Source organism: Convolutriloba macropyga, chromosome 11, assembly GCF_964194025.1.
Source record: "Convolutriloba macropyga chromosome 11, txConMacr16.3, whole genome shotgun sequence".
NCBI classification, from domain to species: domain Eukaryota; kingdom Metazoa; phylum Xenacoelomorpha; order Acoela; family Convolutidae; genus Convolutriloba; species Convolutriloba macropyga.
The window spans coordinates 18048177-18066014 of NC_134478.1; the positions used below are offsets into that span (position 1 = coordinate 18048177).

The window sequence follows — 17838 nt, forward strand, 5'->3', positions numbered from 1 at the left end:
TAAAATTTCTAATGTCTCAGATGTGTTACTTTTTTGGTTGTAATTGACATCTATTTTTTTCAAAGGAAGAGAGAGACAATTTTATTTTGGAGCTATTACACGATTGTGCATTAATATTGTTATAATATAGGTTGATTGAACGAAGATCAGAATGACTACCTGGCACATAAACAGGGAATGCGATTGAAGGACCTCTTACGTCACCACACTGTGCCCATACTTCAAGGTCATAAGTACACCCAGAGGTCAAGATGGTTGTATTTATTCGCTCATTTATGTTGGATATTGTAGTTTGATACTGTTCGTAACAATCAGAAAGGGAGCTGGTGAGTGAATAGTGCATTGATTCGTACACTCCAGACATAACTCCAGAAATTCCAGAGAAAAATACCCGTTGGTTTTCACTCCCAGATTGGAGCAAAGAGGTATTGAGGCGATCGGGAGCTGAAATCAATTGAAAAATTGACCGCACAGAAAAGATGTCTGCACCCATGCTAACTTAAGTATAAAGACATTACATTTTTCATTTTTATCTTTCAATTGATCATCTTTTATACAGCGTTATCCTTGTGTTGTCTAGCACTTAAAAAAGGTTTAGAGAAGCGTTTTTGTCGTCGGTCAACTTTTGATGGGAAATGAACGCTTAAAGCCGGTTTGAAAATCGTTCAATCAGTTCGAAAAAGTAGAATCGAGGAAACCAAATACTCTTACAATGAAAATTGTGTCAGCACAATCAAGTCTTAACCATATGATATGGTTTATATCACTTAATGAGAGGTAGAACTAGATATCCGAAATGCACTTTTGTCAAAATTTTTTCGGGTGAATTTATGGGGAGGGGGAACGAGATGATATCAGGGGGTAATGGGGGGTAATGGCGTTAATGGGGAATTGGATCTTTTCCGTTTGTGCCCCCCCCCCCCAGTACGTAATGCTCCCCCCAGTTACAGAGCACGTGTCATTACATAGTAAATCATTATGAAAAAATATTGCACGTGCGTCTGGGGTTGCAAATAATATGCACCCACTAAGCTGGGGGGGGGGGGGGGCACAAACGGAAAATATCCGGGGAATTTTTAAATTTTTGTAAGATTCGGGGTAATTTTAGAGGGAAAAATTGATGTAAGAGTGAGGGGGTAAAATGTTTAATTCATATACATGTGATAGCTAATATTGGACAAGAATCGGTGGTCTGAAAGCTAAGAAGAACTGGCTTAAAGGACAGAGGTTGTGGGTTCAAGGCCGTCAGTCTGCAACTATAAAACGAGGTAAGAGTGGGGCTGCCCGGGGGGGGGGGGGGGGTGGGTTGGTAAAAAAATGTAAGAATAAGGGGGTAATGGCAATATAACCCCCTTACTCTTGCAATGTTTTACCCCCAATACCCCTACTCGAGCATCTATTTACCCCCCTTAGCTCACTACTCTTGCGCCGCTTTACCTTTATTACTCCTACTCTTGCGTGGTTTTACACCCCCATTACCCTCCAACCTTTGCTTCCTTTTACACCAATTAACTCTACTCTTGCATCATTTTACCCATCTTCAGAAACAATACCCTCTACAATTAGAGCATATTACCTCCAACTCTTGCATCGAACTACCCCCAATACCCCCAAAGTGATGTAATAGTTTTAATGAGAAATTGACAACAATTATAGATAGTACAACTGTACCGTGGAAAAGGAAGTAAATTATTTTTGAGAAACCCACTTTTTAAAGTTTTTTAAAAAATGGCCTGCAGATTGCTGAAATGTAGCCGCCGTTGACGCGCTAGACCCACATCGGGATTGAAACAGAAAAAGAAAAAGAAGACAAAGAAATTTATGAATTGTTTTCTTAAGTTGTTCAGTTTCAGTTTGATTCCAAACCTATAATTACTTAAGCTTCTGAACTGAAAAGTTTGAAGCTTAATACTTATATCAGCTAGCAGTCGCTCTGATGAACTTTAATAACCTAATTCAAATGACCGGGTTTTATTGGTTTATCCCGTTTCTTTTGATTTTGCCCTTACGACATTGACGGTATTTATTAAGATACGCAATTCAGTGCTTGAAGTATTTTAAAATCCATTCGGTTGAAACAGTGAGTGAAGTAAGTCAGAAGTCAACCGTGGAAATTGTGACTTATTTAAAACGAAAAACGCGATCAAAAGATAACGCGAATAAAAAACATAGCAGGACAAGTCCTGACGTACAACTCAAAGAATTTGTATTGGCCAACCAAAAATGAGACCTATGAAGGACTATAAGTTGATTCAAAAATCCATTTTTTTTTAAAAAATCAGATTAAAAAATGAAAAAAACTGAAAATTTCAAAATGAAATTGCCGCATTTGAACAAAAAACCACTAGCAAGAAAGCAATTTTTTTTGTTCAGACGCCATTTTCTCACTGTACTTTAATGTACTTTAAAATTAGAGCAAAAAAGTTTCGCGCCGCAAAAACACAAATGAAAATGTGTGAACAGATCTAAAAAAAAGACAGTGCCCCAATACAATTCAATTTCTTTGAATTTTTAAAAAGAAGAGCGCCTAAATAATAGCCGTTCGAGAGGCTGACGGCGGCTATTACAAATGTTGACAAAAGTCCATTTTGTTACTCACTATTCATTCATCTTCCTTGTATCTTAATGCTTATTTCAACACGTTCGCTTTACAGTTTGTTAATTAGTTATTTGTAAAACAAGATGTATATTTTATAAAAAAAGAGTGAGGTTAAAGGCATGGTTAATTATAACAGCCATTTTTTATAATAACTACCCTGTAAAAAACCAGAGTAGATACGCATTGCTAATTCAAGGTGGATAATTTCTTGGAAAAATTTTGTCCATCTTAACAATATCTTAGTAATCTTTTCATAATAAATCTTAACATGCCTTATAGAAGTTGTGGTGGAATACATAACCAGGTTGAGGTGCCAGACCGAAAGTCGATATGTCCAGACCGTCCCAGATGGAAAATGTCTATGTCCAGACCCTCCCAGATGGAAAGTGCCCATGTCCAGACTTTCGTGCGTTCAATATTTATCGTGCGTTCATAAGACCCTATGTCCAGACTATGGTGCATTCAAAGTTGCCTATGTCCAGATTATCGTGCGTTCAAAATTGCCTATGTCCAGACTATCGTGCGTTCAAAGTTGCCTATGTCCAGACTTTCGTGCGTTCATTGGTGTTTCCAGACCGTGTAATTTTGAACGCACGACACCCCCCATGTGCGGTAATTTCGGTCGGACATATCGACTTTCAGTCTGGGACCTCAAATTGGTTAACTTCTTGAGACGCATGCGAAGATCTTGTATGATAATCGTACATCTCTTTACTTTAATTAATCTTATCAAGATTTTTTGAAGATTCACTAAGTTTTGTTTCATTGTGAATGAAGATGACGTCTACTCATATTAAATACATCTGTTTCCTTGGACTCACTGGTGCAATATGATACTTCATCACGTGTTGCTTCATTTTGGTACCACCCACAGTTGCGTCCTCCACCGACATTTATCAGAGTTGTACTGATATTGTATCGATCACCTTTCACCAAATTGTGGAAGGCATGAGGTTGAGTGGAAGTCAGATTAGATGAAGTCTGGGTACTGTAGAATGTGCTAGAGACTGTGACGGACCAAATGTCAAAGGACGAGTAATCATTTTCAACAGTAATCACAAGAGTATCATTGGACAGCAATGTTGGGTTTAATTGGGGAATGGGCGGCTCTGAAACAGAAAGGAGTTCACGTGTGATTGTTTATCGGGAATGCATTAATAGGGAAACCCAGATTTGGCTTCACATTGCTATTTTCGTCTGTTCACACTGTTTTGTTTTAAGCAAAGCACTTTTTCCTCCTTCTCCAAAGTCGACATTTGAAGAATAGAGCCTCCTCAAAACGCCGAAAACCTTCACATGGTGTTTACTTAATTTAGTAACGGGAGAAATGAAAAAAGAAGATTAACAGAACTGGAAATATATAGAACAAACATTGGGACCTTCTCCGTTTGTGCCCCCTCTCAGTCCGTTATGCACCCCAGCACCCCGTTAGAAAAGCACGCGCGTTACATAGTAAATCAACATGTAAAATATGGCAGTGCGTCGGGGTGTGTAAATAATATGAACACACTAAGCAAGGGGGCTTCAACAGAAAATATCCAAAAGTTGAAGGGTATGTATGACCGGAGTACGCAAGCTTCCAGCACCTGTATTGAACTGACCGTACGTATTAATAGAGTCGAAAATAGTACGAAGGTGAATCGCGGTTTGCTTTGCAAAGCACACCAAATATTGCAGACCAAATCTTACCATCGCATAGTGTTCTCAGACTCAAAAAAACTGAGGTTTTAAACATAAACCAACTAACGTTGGACAAATTGTTCTCAAATTACAGGCGGGGAAATTTAAATAAGTGGGGGCTACAAACTAGATATAATTTTATGTGTCCAGCATCCGACGTAATAGACTGAGGCAGTAACTACGCGGCCATCAGGGCCCTATGATATTGCATTTCAATCGACTTGTTGCAGCAACCGTGTTAAAATGTGAAAACAGCGATTTAAATCCCACAAAAGACAACCAGGGGAGCGTGAGAGAGTCATTCCAGAAAAAAAAATCAAAAGAATGTTCTAGAACAAAATCGCCATCCAAAAATTTTGCAAAGCATTTACAGTAGCAAAAATCACTCAAAAAATTGTGCAATATAACTTTTAACAGTGTACCGACGCAGTTCTGTTAAAATCAGAGTGGACGAACTTTATTTTACGTATAATGTGCTAGACATTGTGATAAATCAAGTTTAGGAGGATATGTAATGACTGTCAACAGTAATCACAAAAAAAGAACGTTGGGTTATTTAAAGAGCGACTCTGAAAAAAGAAAGGTAAGTGATTGTTTATCAAGAATAAATAAATATGGAAACCAGTATGTGCCTTTACTTTGTCATTTTCAAGAATCCTTCAAAATAGCAGATTTTCCTTATCCCTATCTTAATTCTAACTCGAATGCTATGTCGCTATATTTAAGTTACTAATCTTCGCATATTCTATTGCTCCTTAAACATACAACCTAACGTAGTGCATGCATTGTGAGACGCGCTATGACACCATGCGGATGATCGTTCTCTGCGCAAATCTAGGCGCCCCTCAAACATGAAACTTAGCTAGGTCAAAAAGTCTCTGAACAAAAATTTGGTAATACATAGCGTAAGGGACACAACGATGCATCGGTAGCATAAGCATCGGTAGCATAAGATCTATAGCAGTTGAACAATGGGAATGGTTTCGACTCTCAGTTTGTGGCAAATAGATTTAGTAATTTCTATAGACCGTCTATTCTATTCCTTTAAATGATTTTTTTTGTGATTGTTTTCGGGTCTGCTAGTTAATATTAATTGAAAAGCTTAGGTTAAAGTCGAAAGTTCAAAAAAGTCAACGCTCTGACACATGAGTCAATGTTCGTAAAAAGCTAATCCAATGAATAACAAAACTGTAGACGACAGAAAAACCGAAATCAATTTGAATACTGGCGAAAAATAAACTCAACTAAGCTTACCTGAAGGCGGCCAATTAAAGGAAAAAAGATATAACAAAAGCCAGTAGTTTTTTGCCTAATAAAATAATAGAAAATTTATAAAAGTGGAAGACGCAATTTGTTTTTTGGGTTGAAGATTAATGGTGGAGGTTTGTTTGGTGTGGGATAGTTGGGGGCATGTGGGTAAGGGATGTGTGTGGTTCGGTAGGTAGGAAGATAGATAGGTCTACGAGAGTAAGTACGTTAATGAGAGGGGTTGGGGTACGTTGCATTGAAGTACTTTGGGGGATGGAGGGCGTGGGCAGGGTGGGGGAGTTTGACAAGTAGGCGGGGGAGGTAGGAGGGTTAGGTAGGCTGGGAGGGGATAGGCAGGTGGAGTAGGTAGGTGTGGTGGGGGATAGGGTGGTGTCTGCCGTTTGCCGTTTGCATAGAGAGGACGGGTTGTAATGGATTCAACATGACCAAGCGAGCACTATTTTGGTTGTTAAATGGAACAACTTATAATTTTCACACAAACAATTATGTTTTTATTTCACACAGCCGAAAAAAATGTTTCAGCGGAAAGTTTTAGAGTATTTTTAGCGTGTATTTTTAGAGCGTAGTTTTGGAGCCTTTTTCTCTTATTCGATGTCCACTCTTTTTCAATAGTCATCAACATCGGTCAAAAACACTAGATAGACTAGAATGCTCAAGATAACTTACTGTCACACCCAACAATGGCATTTGCTTTGACGCCGTCATTTGTCACTACACCCATTATTCCACAATCTGTTCCACCAGGCAGTCCCACATAAAATGTTACTGTCACTAAATAGTAGACTCCCCCAGGAGAGACACCAGAGCTATAGGAACAAAACTTTTAGTTTATTTAAGGCCTGCTAATTTAATGAAACTGCTGTAACCTGAAGTGATAGTTTAATGAGTATATCGTGATATTGGTTGATTAATTTAGCAGTAATCTGGAAAAAAACCCTACTCCATAAATTACCGATTTTAAACGTAGGAAATCATCGCTATGTTTGGTTTGGGTTTGACAGAAAGGCGAAAGCCTTTACGTTTTTCCTTTGGTATCGTCGGTATGTTCGGTTTCCAAACAAAGCAAATCTTGGGTACTTTTGGTTTCAAACGGAGAAATTAGTCTGGTTTCAAAATAGACATAAAGAAAAGACATTAAGTACTAGTTCTTCTAAAAGATTAGATCAAAACTCCGTGGATGACCTGAATCCCCGTCAATGTTTAATACATTTTCAATTATCAAATAAACAAAAGTTTTACTTTTATTCTACTAATTTTGTCAACGAGCTAATGACTGTCCTGAGTTTTGCGTCAAGAAATTGATGTCTCAAAATGTAAGAAATAAAAATTAACAAGCAACAGAACATATTTCGCTTCACTTTTGACAGTTGAGTGGTCACATTAAACTTATTGTGCTTGAATTTGTCTGTATGAGACAGAGTGTGTATGCGTTGGTTCTTGCTTCTGTGCGAGAGAGAGAGAGAGAAAAGTGTGTGTTTGTGTCTGTGTATGATTTTTTCTGTGTTAGTGTGTTTCTGCTTGTGTTTGTTTGTCTGTAGATAGAATTTTTGCTCCTTTAAAATTACGGGCTCTTTCTTTGCTCACATTTTGGTTTGTTCGTCTTTTTTAAAACCTCTACGATATACTTTGTTTTAAAGAGTATTAATCGTCTGAAAGTATGTAAAGTTGACTAATGAGAAATTTCTGAAGAACTTATTGTTTCTCATACTGGCAAAATTATGATTGATCCCAAAGCTAATAGTTTTAATTAGCGTCAATTAATTGGCTCAAGAACATTTTATCACCCCTTTTTACTAAAAAAATAATAAAGATTTTTTTTGCATTTTTGGTTTTTTTCGGATATGCTTGTTCAGTTGTATTTTTGTAATACTTTCAGTTTTCGACCGAATTTTTGTGCACACATAAAATAATTCTCTGACTTCTTTAAAAACTTGTTAAATTGGCCAAAATATCTTGTATATGTACTTTTTTATCACGTGCTGTCTAGCGTTAAGTTCTGTTATTTTCAAGCAAACGGATTTATTCAAGCTTCCACAAGTGAAAAAATAACTGGGAGAAGTTTTCGTTGAAATACCGAAGAACTAAAACCTTAAATTGTTTAAGTTCCCAAAAACTTTGTCTGCAGAACATAGCTGCTTTGTATTTCCAGCAGTTGGAGAACGATATACGGAGATTTAAGGAGCATATATTGCTTTTTCCAGACATTTTCTAGTTTCAGCTTTTTCTATTCATGTTACCAGGGCAATTATATGTCAAAAAAATTTGATAATCAAAATTATTTAAAATTGAGATACTGCAAGAAAGTTTGGGCTCTGCTTTGCAGGGCCTAAGTTTCATTTCTTTCATCATTTTCAATTTTTTTTTATTTTTGTTTTTTTGTTTTTTCTTCTAAACCTATCAAAATAGATGACAAGGGTGAGAACGGGACTCGAAGAAAAAATCTATCTGAATCATTGAACGTGTAATAAACGGAGCCTGGGCGCTGCTTCTTAGGGCCCAATTTAAATTTCTGCTATTATTTTTTTGCTATTTTGAAGTTTCGTTCAAGTGATTCACGATTTTTCATTTCAGCCAACATTCAGGCTAAATTTCTTGAGTTAATTTTTATAATAGTTTATCCTGGTTCCGACGAGTCTGGCATCTAGTGTGCTGTTTCGGATATTCCAGTCATTACATGCTGCCCCACAACTGGTGCTCAAATGTATGTATTTTATTATGAATTGTAGTGTAAAACAGAAAAATAATAAACTATTATCGAATTTCTCATTTCTCAATGTGTGAGTTTGTGATCGCGAGTTTTACTATTGTCTGCGGAAATTAGTCGAATTGTATATTTAAAATTGGATTTCGACCAGGGGAACTCTAGATTACCCGACGAATAATCTCTGGAGTTATAATTAACAGAACTTTTTTTGCACTAAGAGAAAAAATGTACCCAAAGACTTCAAAATGGCCTCTCGTAAGGTTTTTCTCGTTATAACTTTTTACAAATTAGGCTCTGACTGAAATCAACTCATCAACTCTAAATAACGCATTCTAGCTTTTTTATTTTTGATCATTAATACAGCTCTTATAGGTTTTCTTTTCCACTTTGCAAGATTTTGTTTCCTTGCTCCTGTTGGTATGCGTATTGGCGGCAAAATCGCGGTTTTAAAAAGTTGTTACATTTTTAAATCAAAAGCTGCCTTTTGTTTTCTTCAATGCCTTTATATGATTTTTTTCAGTTGGCATACATTTAGATTTTTTTAAAAAATTGAATTTGTGTTATCTGTAAAACTTATCTAGTTTTAATCGAGAAAAGAGTAGTTTAAAAGGAAAACTGAACATGCAAGAATTGCTCGTTTATTTTTGTGTTGTTGATGCCATTACGAGCGAGTGCCGCTACCAATTTAAGTGGACCATTTGGTCCATTGTACTTTTTTAAATTCCACAAACGGATCCTGATACAAGTAAAAAGATCCTCGCAGCGTGGGATACGGTGGCAAGGTATCGATTATACTAATTAGCAATAACATAGTGTCTGTCATTTGCTAAATAAAGGTAGGGGAGTTGGCTCGTAATGACAGTCATATATCATGTTGTAAATATTGACCTGAAAATATGAGTGTCCGCACTACTTGTGTAATTGTCACTGTAAACTGGGCCGTTATCTCCCTCAATTTTTGCACTCCAAGCATCAAAGCCATACGTGTTGCTGATTCCAATCTTAATTCCCGACGAATTAACACCAGTTGTTGTTACAATTGGCTGGGGTGGACCTGAAAAAGAGTTTGCGAGTTTCTTTTTGTCAGCTTAAGAAAAACACTGCTACGTTTGGAATGATCAAGAGCTTTGCTAATATTAAAGTGCGGGCACCTTTCGATTGTTAACGTTGAAAGTTTATGCAGCTCTCTCATATTCTGCTCTTTAATATTAAATTCAAAGTCCGAAGTTTTTTGGTTGCTTAGAAATTTTTTGGTTGCATAGAAGTTTATTTGGGCAAATTGAAACCAGTCTGTTGAGAACCCCGTTAGTTGATGGTAAAAATATAAATCATTAATTTTAAATAAGCGAACATCGAACACGCCAAAACAAGAAATTGAGCTTGATTTGGGATATTTTGTTTTTAATGTTTTTTTTTTATAATCTTTAGCTCCAACTCATCTGTTTTCATCTGCATGTTTTGAACTCGAAATTTGACATTTGAACTCTGTCCAGTATTTTATAAAAAAAACACTTGCTTATTTCAGCTCTATATATTAGACACGATAGTTTCTAATATGGGTTGCAAGACGAAGAAACTAACGTGTGCAACCAGTGACGATAGTCGGGGAGCTTCTCAGTACATTATCATTCCTCCAATACTGATTGGTTACACAGATTGTATTTCCATCTCCCAGAGTGCTTATTATGTAGAGCGTATAATTTGCACCCGCCGTGAGTCCTCCAATTGTGATATCACTGTCTGAAGCGTTCTGGTTCACGTACCCGGGATCTGGACTTCCAATGACGTCGATGACTTCTATCTTGTCGCGGGTTCCGATAGGGGCAGTAACTTTGTAAAAGGATACGTGCATAGTGTCTTCTGTTGAAGATAGAGCATCCCAATGTACAACTGGATTGGAGGGTACTAAAAATAACAGAAAAACGTAAACAGTATATACATGATAAAAAAATTGTGCCCAAGAGTTAACCCAATCTTTTTAGTTCTCTCCCAAACGATGACAAGAGATAGTAACGTAAAAGTTTCCAGTCGGTCGAATTGCTCTCAAACAAGAAGCGGGGGTCTATTGCACCTTATATTCGACCAGCGAAGGTGTATAATATCTCAACCCGGGACAAAAATTTTTGACAAAAAATAAGAGGTAACAAGCGTTGACAAAAACAGGAGGCAATTAGCGTTGAAACGTTATAGTTGAAATCCCCCACCCAATTTTTACATAATTTTGGGGTGAAAGCATTGAAATTTAAGTCACAAAACGTAGATCATACAAATTTTTCGCGTTTCCAAGCTCTGATCAGACATAAATTTTGCGTTTTCCAGATTTTATACAGATTTTATATATATCAAACTTTTTAATGCGTTTTTCAACGCTCAGACATAGTTTGCATAGTTTCAACGCTCAGACATATATCTGTGTGTATCTGTGTGTGAGCCGAACGACTGACCTCCTGCAAGCTTGTTGCTTTTTCCACTACTCTGTTGCCTATATTTTGTCTTCGAATTCTCCTTGAAAATGTATACTCTATAATTTTGAATGTAACATTATACCATAGTGGTGAATGCGTTGATTGGAACAAATGAATGCGCTCAATTTTTGTTAACAATTAGCCGCAAATTTATTGGAAAATAATTCTTTTCCAATTTCAGTCTACACAAAATTCATGACACCAGCTAACCCCCTCCGTTCTCGTTTTTACGTTGTTAAGCATTCTTTTACAATAAAAGGAAACATCCTGCACATTATTTTAATGCAATATGGAAAAAAGCTCAAATATTTAAATTCCTTTTAAATATGGACAAAAAAAATGCAAAATGAAAAAAACTATTAATTCGTTGCAAAAAATATTCATAAACTTGAAAGCTAACATGAAATGAAGATAAAATGAAAGGAAGAGTCAACCAAATCGTTAGTTTTAAAAACAATTAAATATAAAACAATAAAAATTTAGGTAAGTATTTCCCAAAATAGTTTCCAATTATTTTCAAAGACACAATTATTAATAATATGATTAATGAAAAAGTAAAAAAAACGACTGAGGGTGTCAAAGTTTTAAGATTGAGAACCGCTCTTCACACCCCCTTCACATGAAGTTGTCTTGTCAGCACAGTTTTGATGAATTGCACTCTTAGATTCCAGTAAGGTAGTAGTGCTTCTTTCACTTCATCTAAACTTTGTCGGTGGTCTCAGTTGCATTTGAAGTTGACCGATTCTCTAAGTTGGCCAATTCAATCAGTTGAAGGTAAAAAAAGGCACTCAAGGAAATTAAAACATTGAGATGAATGTGAGAAATCCAAAATAATTTCGAATTTTTCCTTTTTTGTTTTTGGTAACTGTAGGCTTAAAACGGCCGAGATAGTTTTCTGTTCACAGAATTGCATTATCTGGAGCGGTTTTTAGACTTTTTTAGTTCTAAATATGGTAATTTTGTAAATTCTTCATCCTTGACGTAAAGTGGTTGTCGTCATAAATAGAACATCGAAGTATGTAATGAATCGATTTATGCGTACGAGTTGTTTGACGATATTGCTCTTGCAAAATGAGAAAGCATCTGGTCCCATTAATATGCCGTAGACGAGGCATTTAAAGCATAACTGTTGTCCTTATTATAAAAAGTTTGTTAGGCTTGGAGGGAAAGTTTTTAAGTGCACATGTTTGTATGCACTGTTCATGCCCTCTATTGAGAAAACTACTCTTTATTTTGAGTAAAAATATATTCGCTGTACTTTGTTGCGCAAATATTGGTGTCTAACTGGCCGATGTCAACAACAATTGTTAATGAGTCACCTCTATGAAAGATCATAACGGGAATAATGAAAATAGTTTCTGGAAATAATAAATCCGTGTTTAATGGGTCAATGACGTCAAAGCTAGTGAAAATATCTAGTAAGTACTGTACGTTTTCATATAGTTATATTACTGTAATGGTGTACGTGTAGCATCGTGGTTTTCAAATACTGTGCTCAGCTTAAGTGGTAAGCTAAATTTTATAAATAATTTGTTTGCGTCAAATGGGGAAGTGGCTTAAAACTTTCGATATTTTTTAATGTTAAAGTTGTACATTTTTGTGTTGATCAATTTGAAAAATTGATTCTTTTGATTTGTAAAGGAAGATGTGTTAAATGTTTCATAAGTTTCATGTACTTAATATGTGTTTTCCATAACTGTAAGTGACATATTTTGTTGTGCAAAACTATGTGGACCTATTTCAAGAGTTAAAAAAATAATATAAGGGGTTCTGAACAAAAACTTTCATAAAAAAATGAAACGGGTAATCAGTATAGCCTATGTCTTTTTTCTCGAAAGAAAAATTCATATTAATGGACCCAAAAAATCAGACTTGTGCAGTTGAGCACCGTCTCATCAACAGTTATTACGGTCTTATGGAGTGAGTGGTAATGTAAAATTGCAACTTATGGAATCCAAGAGAACGTGATTGAAATTTTGCGCTAATGATTGTTCCTCTGTCAAAAAATTATGCTTCTAAAGTTTTGGGCTGAACAGTGTTATCGTCCGTGATCTTAGTTAAATGGTGTGCTAAAACAAGATCGAATGATGATGAGAAAGTTTATTCAGAGTTATCGTCACGTTCAATTTTCGTCTCGTCGATAGTTATATGATTAGGGTCTGAAGTTCTTCATAATTCTAGCATTATATGTTTCAGTTGGTGTGGTAGTTTGACAACCCTTTTTGTCTCAAATTGATTATTGCGATCAACATGGTGGTCTAAATTTTCAAAAACTTGGAAACAAATTATAATTTTTTTCCACATGTGAGCTTACATGTGCTGAAGAGCTCTACATATACGACATAAATTCCTCCAAAACCTAGGACAAAGAACAAAAAGCATATATTAAAAACATAATGAACGAAAAAGTAAAAAATACGACTGAGGGTGTCAATTTATTAGGATTGAGAACCACTCTTCACCTTTCACACCTTTCTCACATGAATTTGGCAGTTTTGATGAATTCCACTCTTAGATTCTAATTAGGTGCCAATTCTTTCCTCCATCTAAACATGTGGTTGGTGTCTTTTGCATTTGATGTTGAATGATTCTTTAAATTGACCGATTCTTTAAGTTGACCGATTCGATATGTTGAAGGTAAAAAAAGGCACTGAAGGAAATTAAAACATTGAGATGAACGTGAGAAATCCAGAATAAATTTGAATTTCTCTCTTTTTGTTTTTTGGTGACTGTAATTTAAAAACGGCTGAGATAGTTTTCTGTTCACATGTCTTAAAAAAAATTTATCTGGAGCAGTTTTTTTTATTCTAAGATATGGTAACTTTGTAAATTCTTCATTCTTGAGGTAAAGTGGTTGTTTTCATAAATACAACATCGAATTATGTAATGACTCGTTTTATGCGTACGAGTCGATTGACAATATTGCTCTTGCAAAATGAGAAAGCGTCTGGTCCAAATAGTATGCCGTAGACGAGGCATTTAAAGCTTAGCTGTTGTCAATATTATAAAAAGTTTATTAGGCTTGGAGGGGAAGTTTTTAAGTGCATATGGTTGTATGCACTGTTCATGCCCTTTATTGAGAAAATTACTCTTTGTTTTGAGTAAAAATATTTTTTTTTGGCTTGATAGGTCCGCTGCTCTTTAATTCGCAAGTTTTTGTGTTTATTTGGTGAAGGTCAAAAACAATTAACAATGAGTCACGTCTATGAGAGATGATAACTGGAATAATGAAAACAGTTTCTGGAAAAACTAAATTCCTGTTTACTGGGTCAATTCCGCCAAAGACAGTGAAAATATCTAGTGAGTATTATACTTTTCGTGTGCGTATATTATTGTAACGGTGTACGTGTAGCGCATCGCGGTTTTTCAAATACTGTGCTCAGCTAGTAAGTAGCTAGTAAGCTAGTAAGTAATAAGTTAAATTTTTAAATTAATTTGTTTACATCAAATTGGGAAGTGGCCTAAAACATTTGGTATTTTTTTATTTGTCAAAGTTGTACATTTTCTAGACTGATCAATTTGAAAAATTGATTCTCTTTATTTTTAAAGGAAGATGCGTGAAATGTTATTGAGACAGTACAGATTTTCAATTGTTGATAAGGCATCATCAGCTAGAGAAACTTCAAAAAATACTTCCAAAAAGTTTCATAAGTTTCATATACTTGATATGTGTTTTCCATAACCCTGAGTGACATATTTTGTTGTGCAAAACTATGTGGACCTATTTCGAGAGTTAAAAAAGATAATATAAAAGGTTCTGAACAGAAACTTCCATAAAGAAATGAAAAGGATATCCAGTATAGCTTATGTCCTTTTTATCGAAAGAAAAATTCATATTAAGGGACATAAAAAATCGGACTTGTTCAGTTGAGCCTGATCCAATCAACAGTTACAACGGTCTTATGGAGAGCGATTACGTAAAATTACAATATTTGTGTGGAAGATAATTTGATTTTCAGCGGTTTTTAATGAACATAAAGTTCAACAAAGGTAGATGCTGCTATATCGGATTTGTGTTATATTTATTTTCGTTCCAAACGTCCTTATTAACGAAAAATAGGGTTTCTCCTAAGTCAAGTTTTGAGACCAAAAAAATCTTGATGGGTACAGGGTGATATGTGCTTTACATAACTGTAAGTGACATATGTTGTTGTGCAAAACTATTGTACCCAAACGCTAATTTCGGAGGAAGTAGAAAGAAACTATTCTGCTGTGAGAGAACTGCAATCTTCTCGACTTAAAATGTAATTCTTGTCTACTTTGCTGGAGTTCCAAGAGGACTTGATTGAATTTTCGCGCTAATGATTGATCCTCTGTCAAAAATTTATGCTTCTAAAGTTTCGGGCTGAACCGTGTTATCGTCCGTGATCATAATTTATTGGTGTGTAAAAACAAAATTACATAATGGTTAGAAAATTTATTGAGAGTTATCGTCACGTTCAATTTTCGTCTCGTCGATAGTTATATGATTAGGATCTGAAGTTCTTCATAACTCTAGCATTATATGTTTTAGTTGGTGTGGTAGTTTGACAATATTTTGTCTCGAAATGATTATTCCGATCAACTTGGTGGTTTAAAATTTTTCGTTTTTGTTTTATAATAATTGTTATTTGAGTTGTTTTGACTATATTATAAGTTGTGGCTTCTGCTGCAAGAAGAGTTGCTGCGGTCTGAACTGGTGTTTATAGAACATTATGAAAATGGCAATGTGTAACCTTTATGTTATTGGATGTTCAACGACTGCCTAATAATCTCAGCAGAATCCAATCTCCACCGCCTCGTTCTCGAGTTTTACGACTGCTTGGTTCTTCAATAAATCCAATTAGTTACTTATATTGTTCAAACTACCCTTCGCTTGGACCTTTAAGTGCACTGTACTAGCGATTTAATCTTTATTCAACGTGATTTTTTCTATTAATTTGGATGTATTTTTTTAATCTTTACGCCCTATTCCGAAAATCATTGTGGTTCAAAAATACACTGCCAGACTTCTGGGAAATTTGTTAGTTATTGAGAAAATTCGTGTTCAGTTTGTTTTGTTGCATTATAAGTTGGGCATTCAAGACTGCGGCAACAAAATTGTATGATCTAAAAGAAATTTCAAAAGTTCCAAAGTAATTGTTTCAGATGAGTCCGTTTCTGCAACCATGTTTATGAAAGTTTTATTATTTGATTGAAACCTTTTAGTTTTTGGCATGCAGTTTTCTGTACACTTTAGTCCCTTTAATTTTATGTATCTACGTTGAACGATGTCAACTCCTAAAAACTCAATTGACAATGGTTTGAATAGGTCATAGTGGTGAGTTGAGTGAATAGGTCATAGTGGTGAAATGAGTGAAAAATCAACTTGAGAAATTTGAGGAGTCATTCTCAAACTAAAAGAGGCGGGTAGAATGGATAATTTTCCATCTCTTGCTTATTCATGCTATATATATATATATATATATATATATATATATATATATATATATATAACATACCTGGCAGATTGCCAGAAAAAAACCGCAAAAGCTTCGTAGTTATGCAGTCTCAAAAAAACAGCAAAAAAGACAGACCATAAAAATTTGTCTTTTCATTGAAGGCTGATACGTTATTTTTTGATTTAAAATCTGTAAGTAAAAGTTTTTGCTGCCTCTATTAGATGCTCTCAAATGACTTTCATTTTGAGTGACAAGCCCCCATTTGATCTTATCTCTTTGAATTAAAGTAAATAAAATTCAATTTCAAAGTGAGGAAGTCATATTTGAGAGTGAGGTAAGTCAGGTGTGACCAAAAATTTAATCACGAGAATGAACAAAAAAACTCGCTCCACTAAGAGCAAAAAACGACGTCACGCACGCATTTCAAATGAAATTGCATGAACGAATAAACAAAAAGCAGATTTGAAGTGGCTGTGACGTCATATGGTCGTAACAAAAATCGCGACAACGAAATAAAAAACATAGCAGGACAATTCCTGACGTACAATTCAAAGAATTTTCATTGACTAAACAAAAAAACTAGAACTGGAATGAGCTATGAATGGATTGGGAAAATCATTTAGAAAAAATTAGATACAAAAAATCGAAAAAACAGTAAAAACTAAAGTGAAATTGCCGCATGCGAACGAAAAACCACTAGCGAGAAAGCGAATTTTTGTTCAAACACCCTTTTCTCACTCTACTTTAAAACTAGAGCGAAAAAAATTCACGCCGCAAAACCACTCGCTTTTTCGCTCCACTTCCTGTTTCGGCGTGACCAAAATCATCACTCCAATTTGAGTTCAAAAATCATGAAAATGTGTGAACAAATCTTAAAAAAAAGACAGCGCCCCAATACAATTCAAATTCTTTGAATTATAAAAACCAAGAGAAGGCCAATAATAACAGCCCCAGCTATATATATATATATATATATATATATATATATATATATATGTGTATATATATATATATATATATATATATATATATATATATATACAGGACATAGGGCTTACGGTACTTTTAGGATATTTGCTATTTTTTTAATTTTTTTAAATCCTTCAGTTGTACCAAATACGTGATTTGTGACTGGTTGCAAAAAATGCAAAGACAGTTGAAAAAAAAAGAACAAAATTAATGAATTTAAATTCAAACGCTTTCGCAAATTGGTAGCGTACATGGGTTAAAATGTCGTTTCTTTTAATGGTTTTCATTCTATTTTTAAATTGCGGTTTATAGTGAAGTTGATAAAATGATAATCATTTTTTAGCTTTTCATGGAGTCTTTCAGTGGGATCTTTCTCGGTGACGGTTTTGAGATGTGTAGTATGTCTATACCGAGCTTGCATGCACTTTAAAATTTTATAACAATAATTAAATGGGAGCAAAATATTGCATTTTTTCGATAATTCTAAAAATATTTTATGCCTACTCTTAAAAGTTCTTGCTGTATTTTGTTCAAAGGTACTTTTTGACTTTAAAAACTAGGCATGTTTATCCATGTCATTAATAATCATTCTCGTTGATATTTACAAGATATTGTTTCTTGATTCACATGCAAAGACGTTGAAAGTCTGTACTTATCTTGATGCATTTTTGTCTCGTAATTTGGCGCAAGATCAACCATATGTTTTTTAATCAAGGCTATCAATTTTTTTGG

The 17838-nt window shown here is 35.0% G+C and overlaps 1 protein-coding gene across 2 annotated transcripts in view; it reads right to left on the reverse strand.

Moving 5' to 3' along the window:
* The window catches only part of LOC142349502 (uncharacterized), a 188182-nt gene that overhangs the window by 144815 nt on the left and 25529 nt on the right, over positions 1-17838 (reverse strand). For both annotated transcript variants that reach the window (XM_075401097.1, XM_075401096.1), the window contains exons 7-11: positions 9834-10157; positions 9141-9306; positions 6215-6354; positions 3421-3708; positions 160-444 (exon numbers count right to left, since the gene is read on the reverse strand). In XM_075401097.1, the coding sequence (XP_075257212.1) occupies positions 160-444; positions 3421-3708; positions 6215-6354; positions 9141-9306; positions 9834-10157 (1203 nt within the window). The remainder of the gene's footprint in view (positions 1-159; positions 445-3420; positions 3709-6214; positions 6355-9140; positions 9307-9833; positions 10158-17838) is intronic.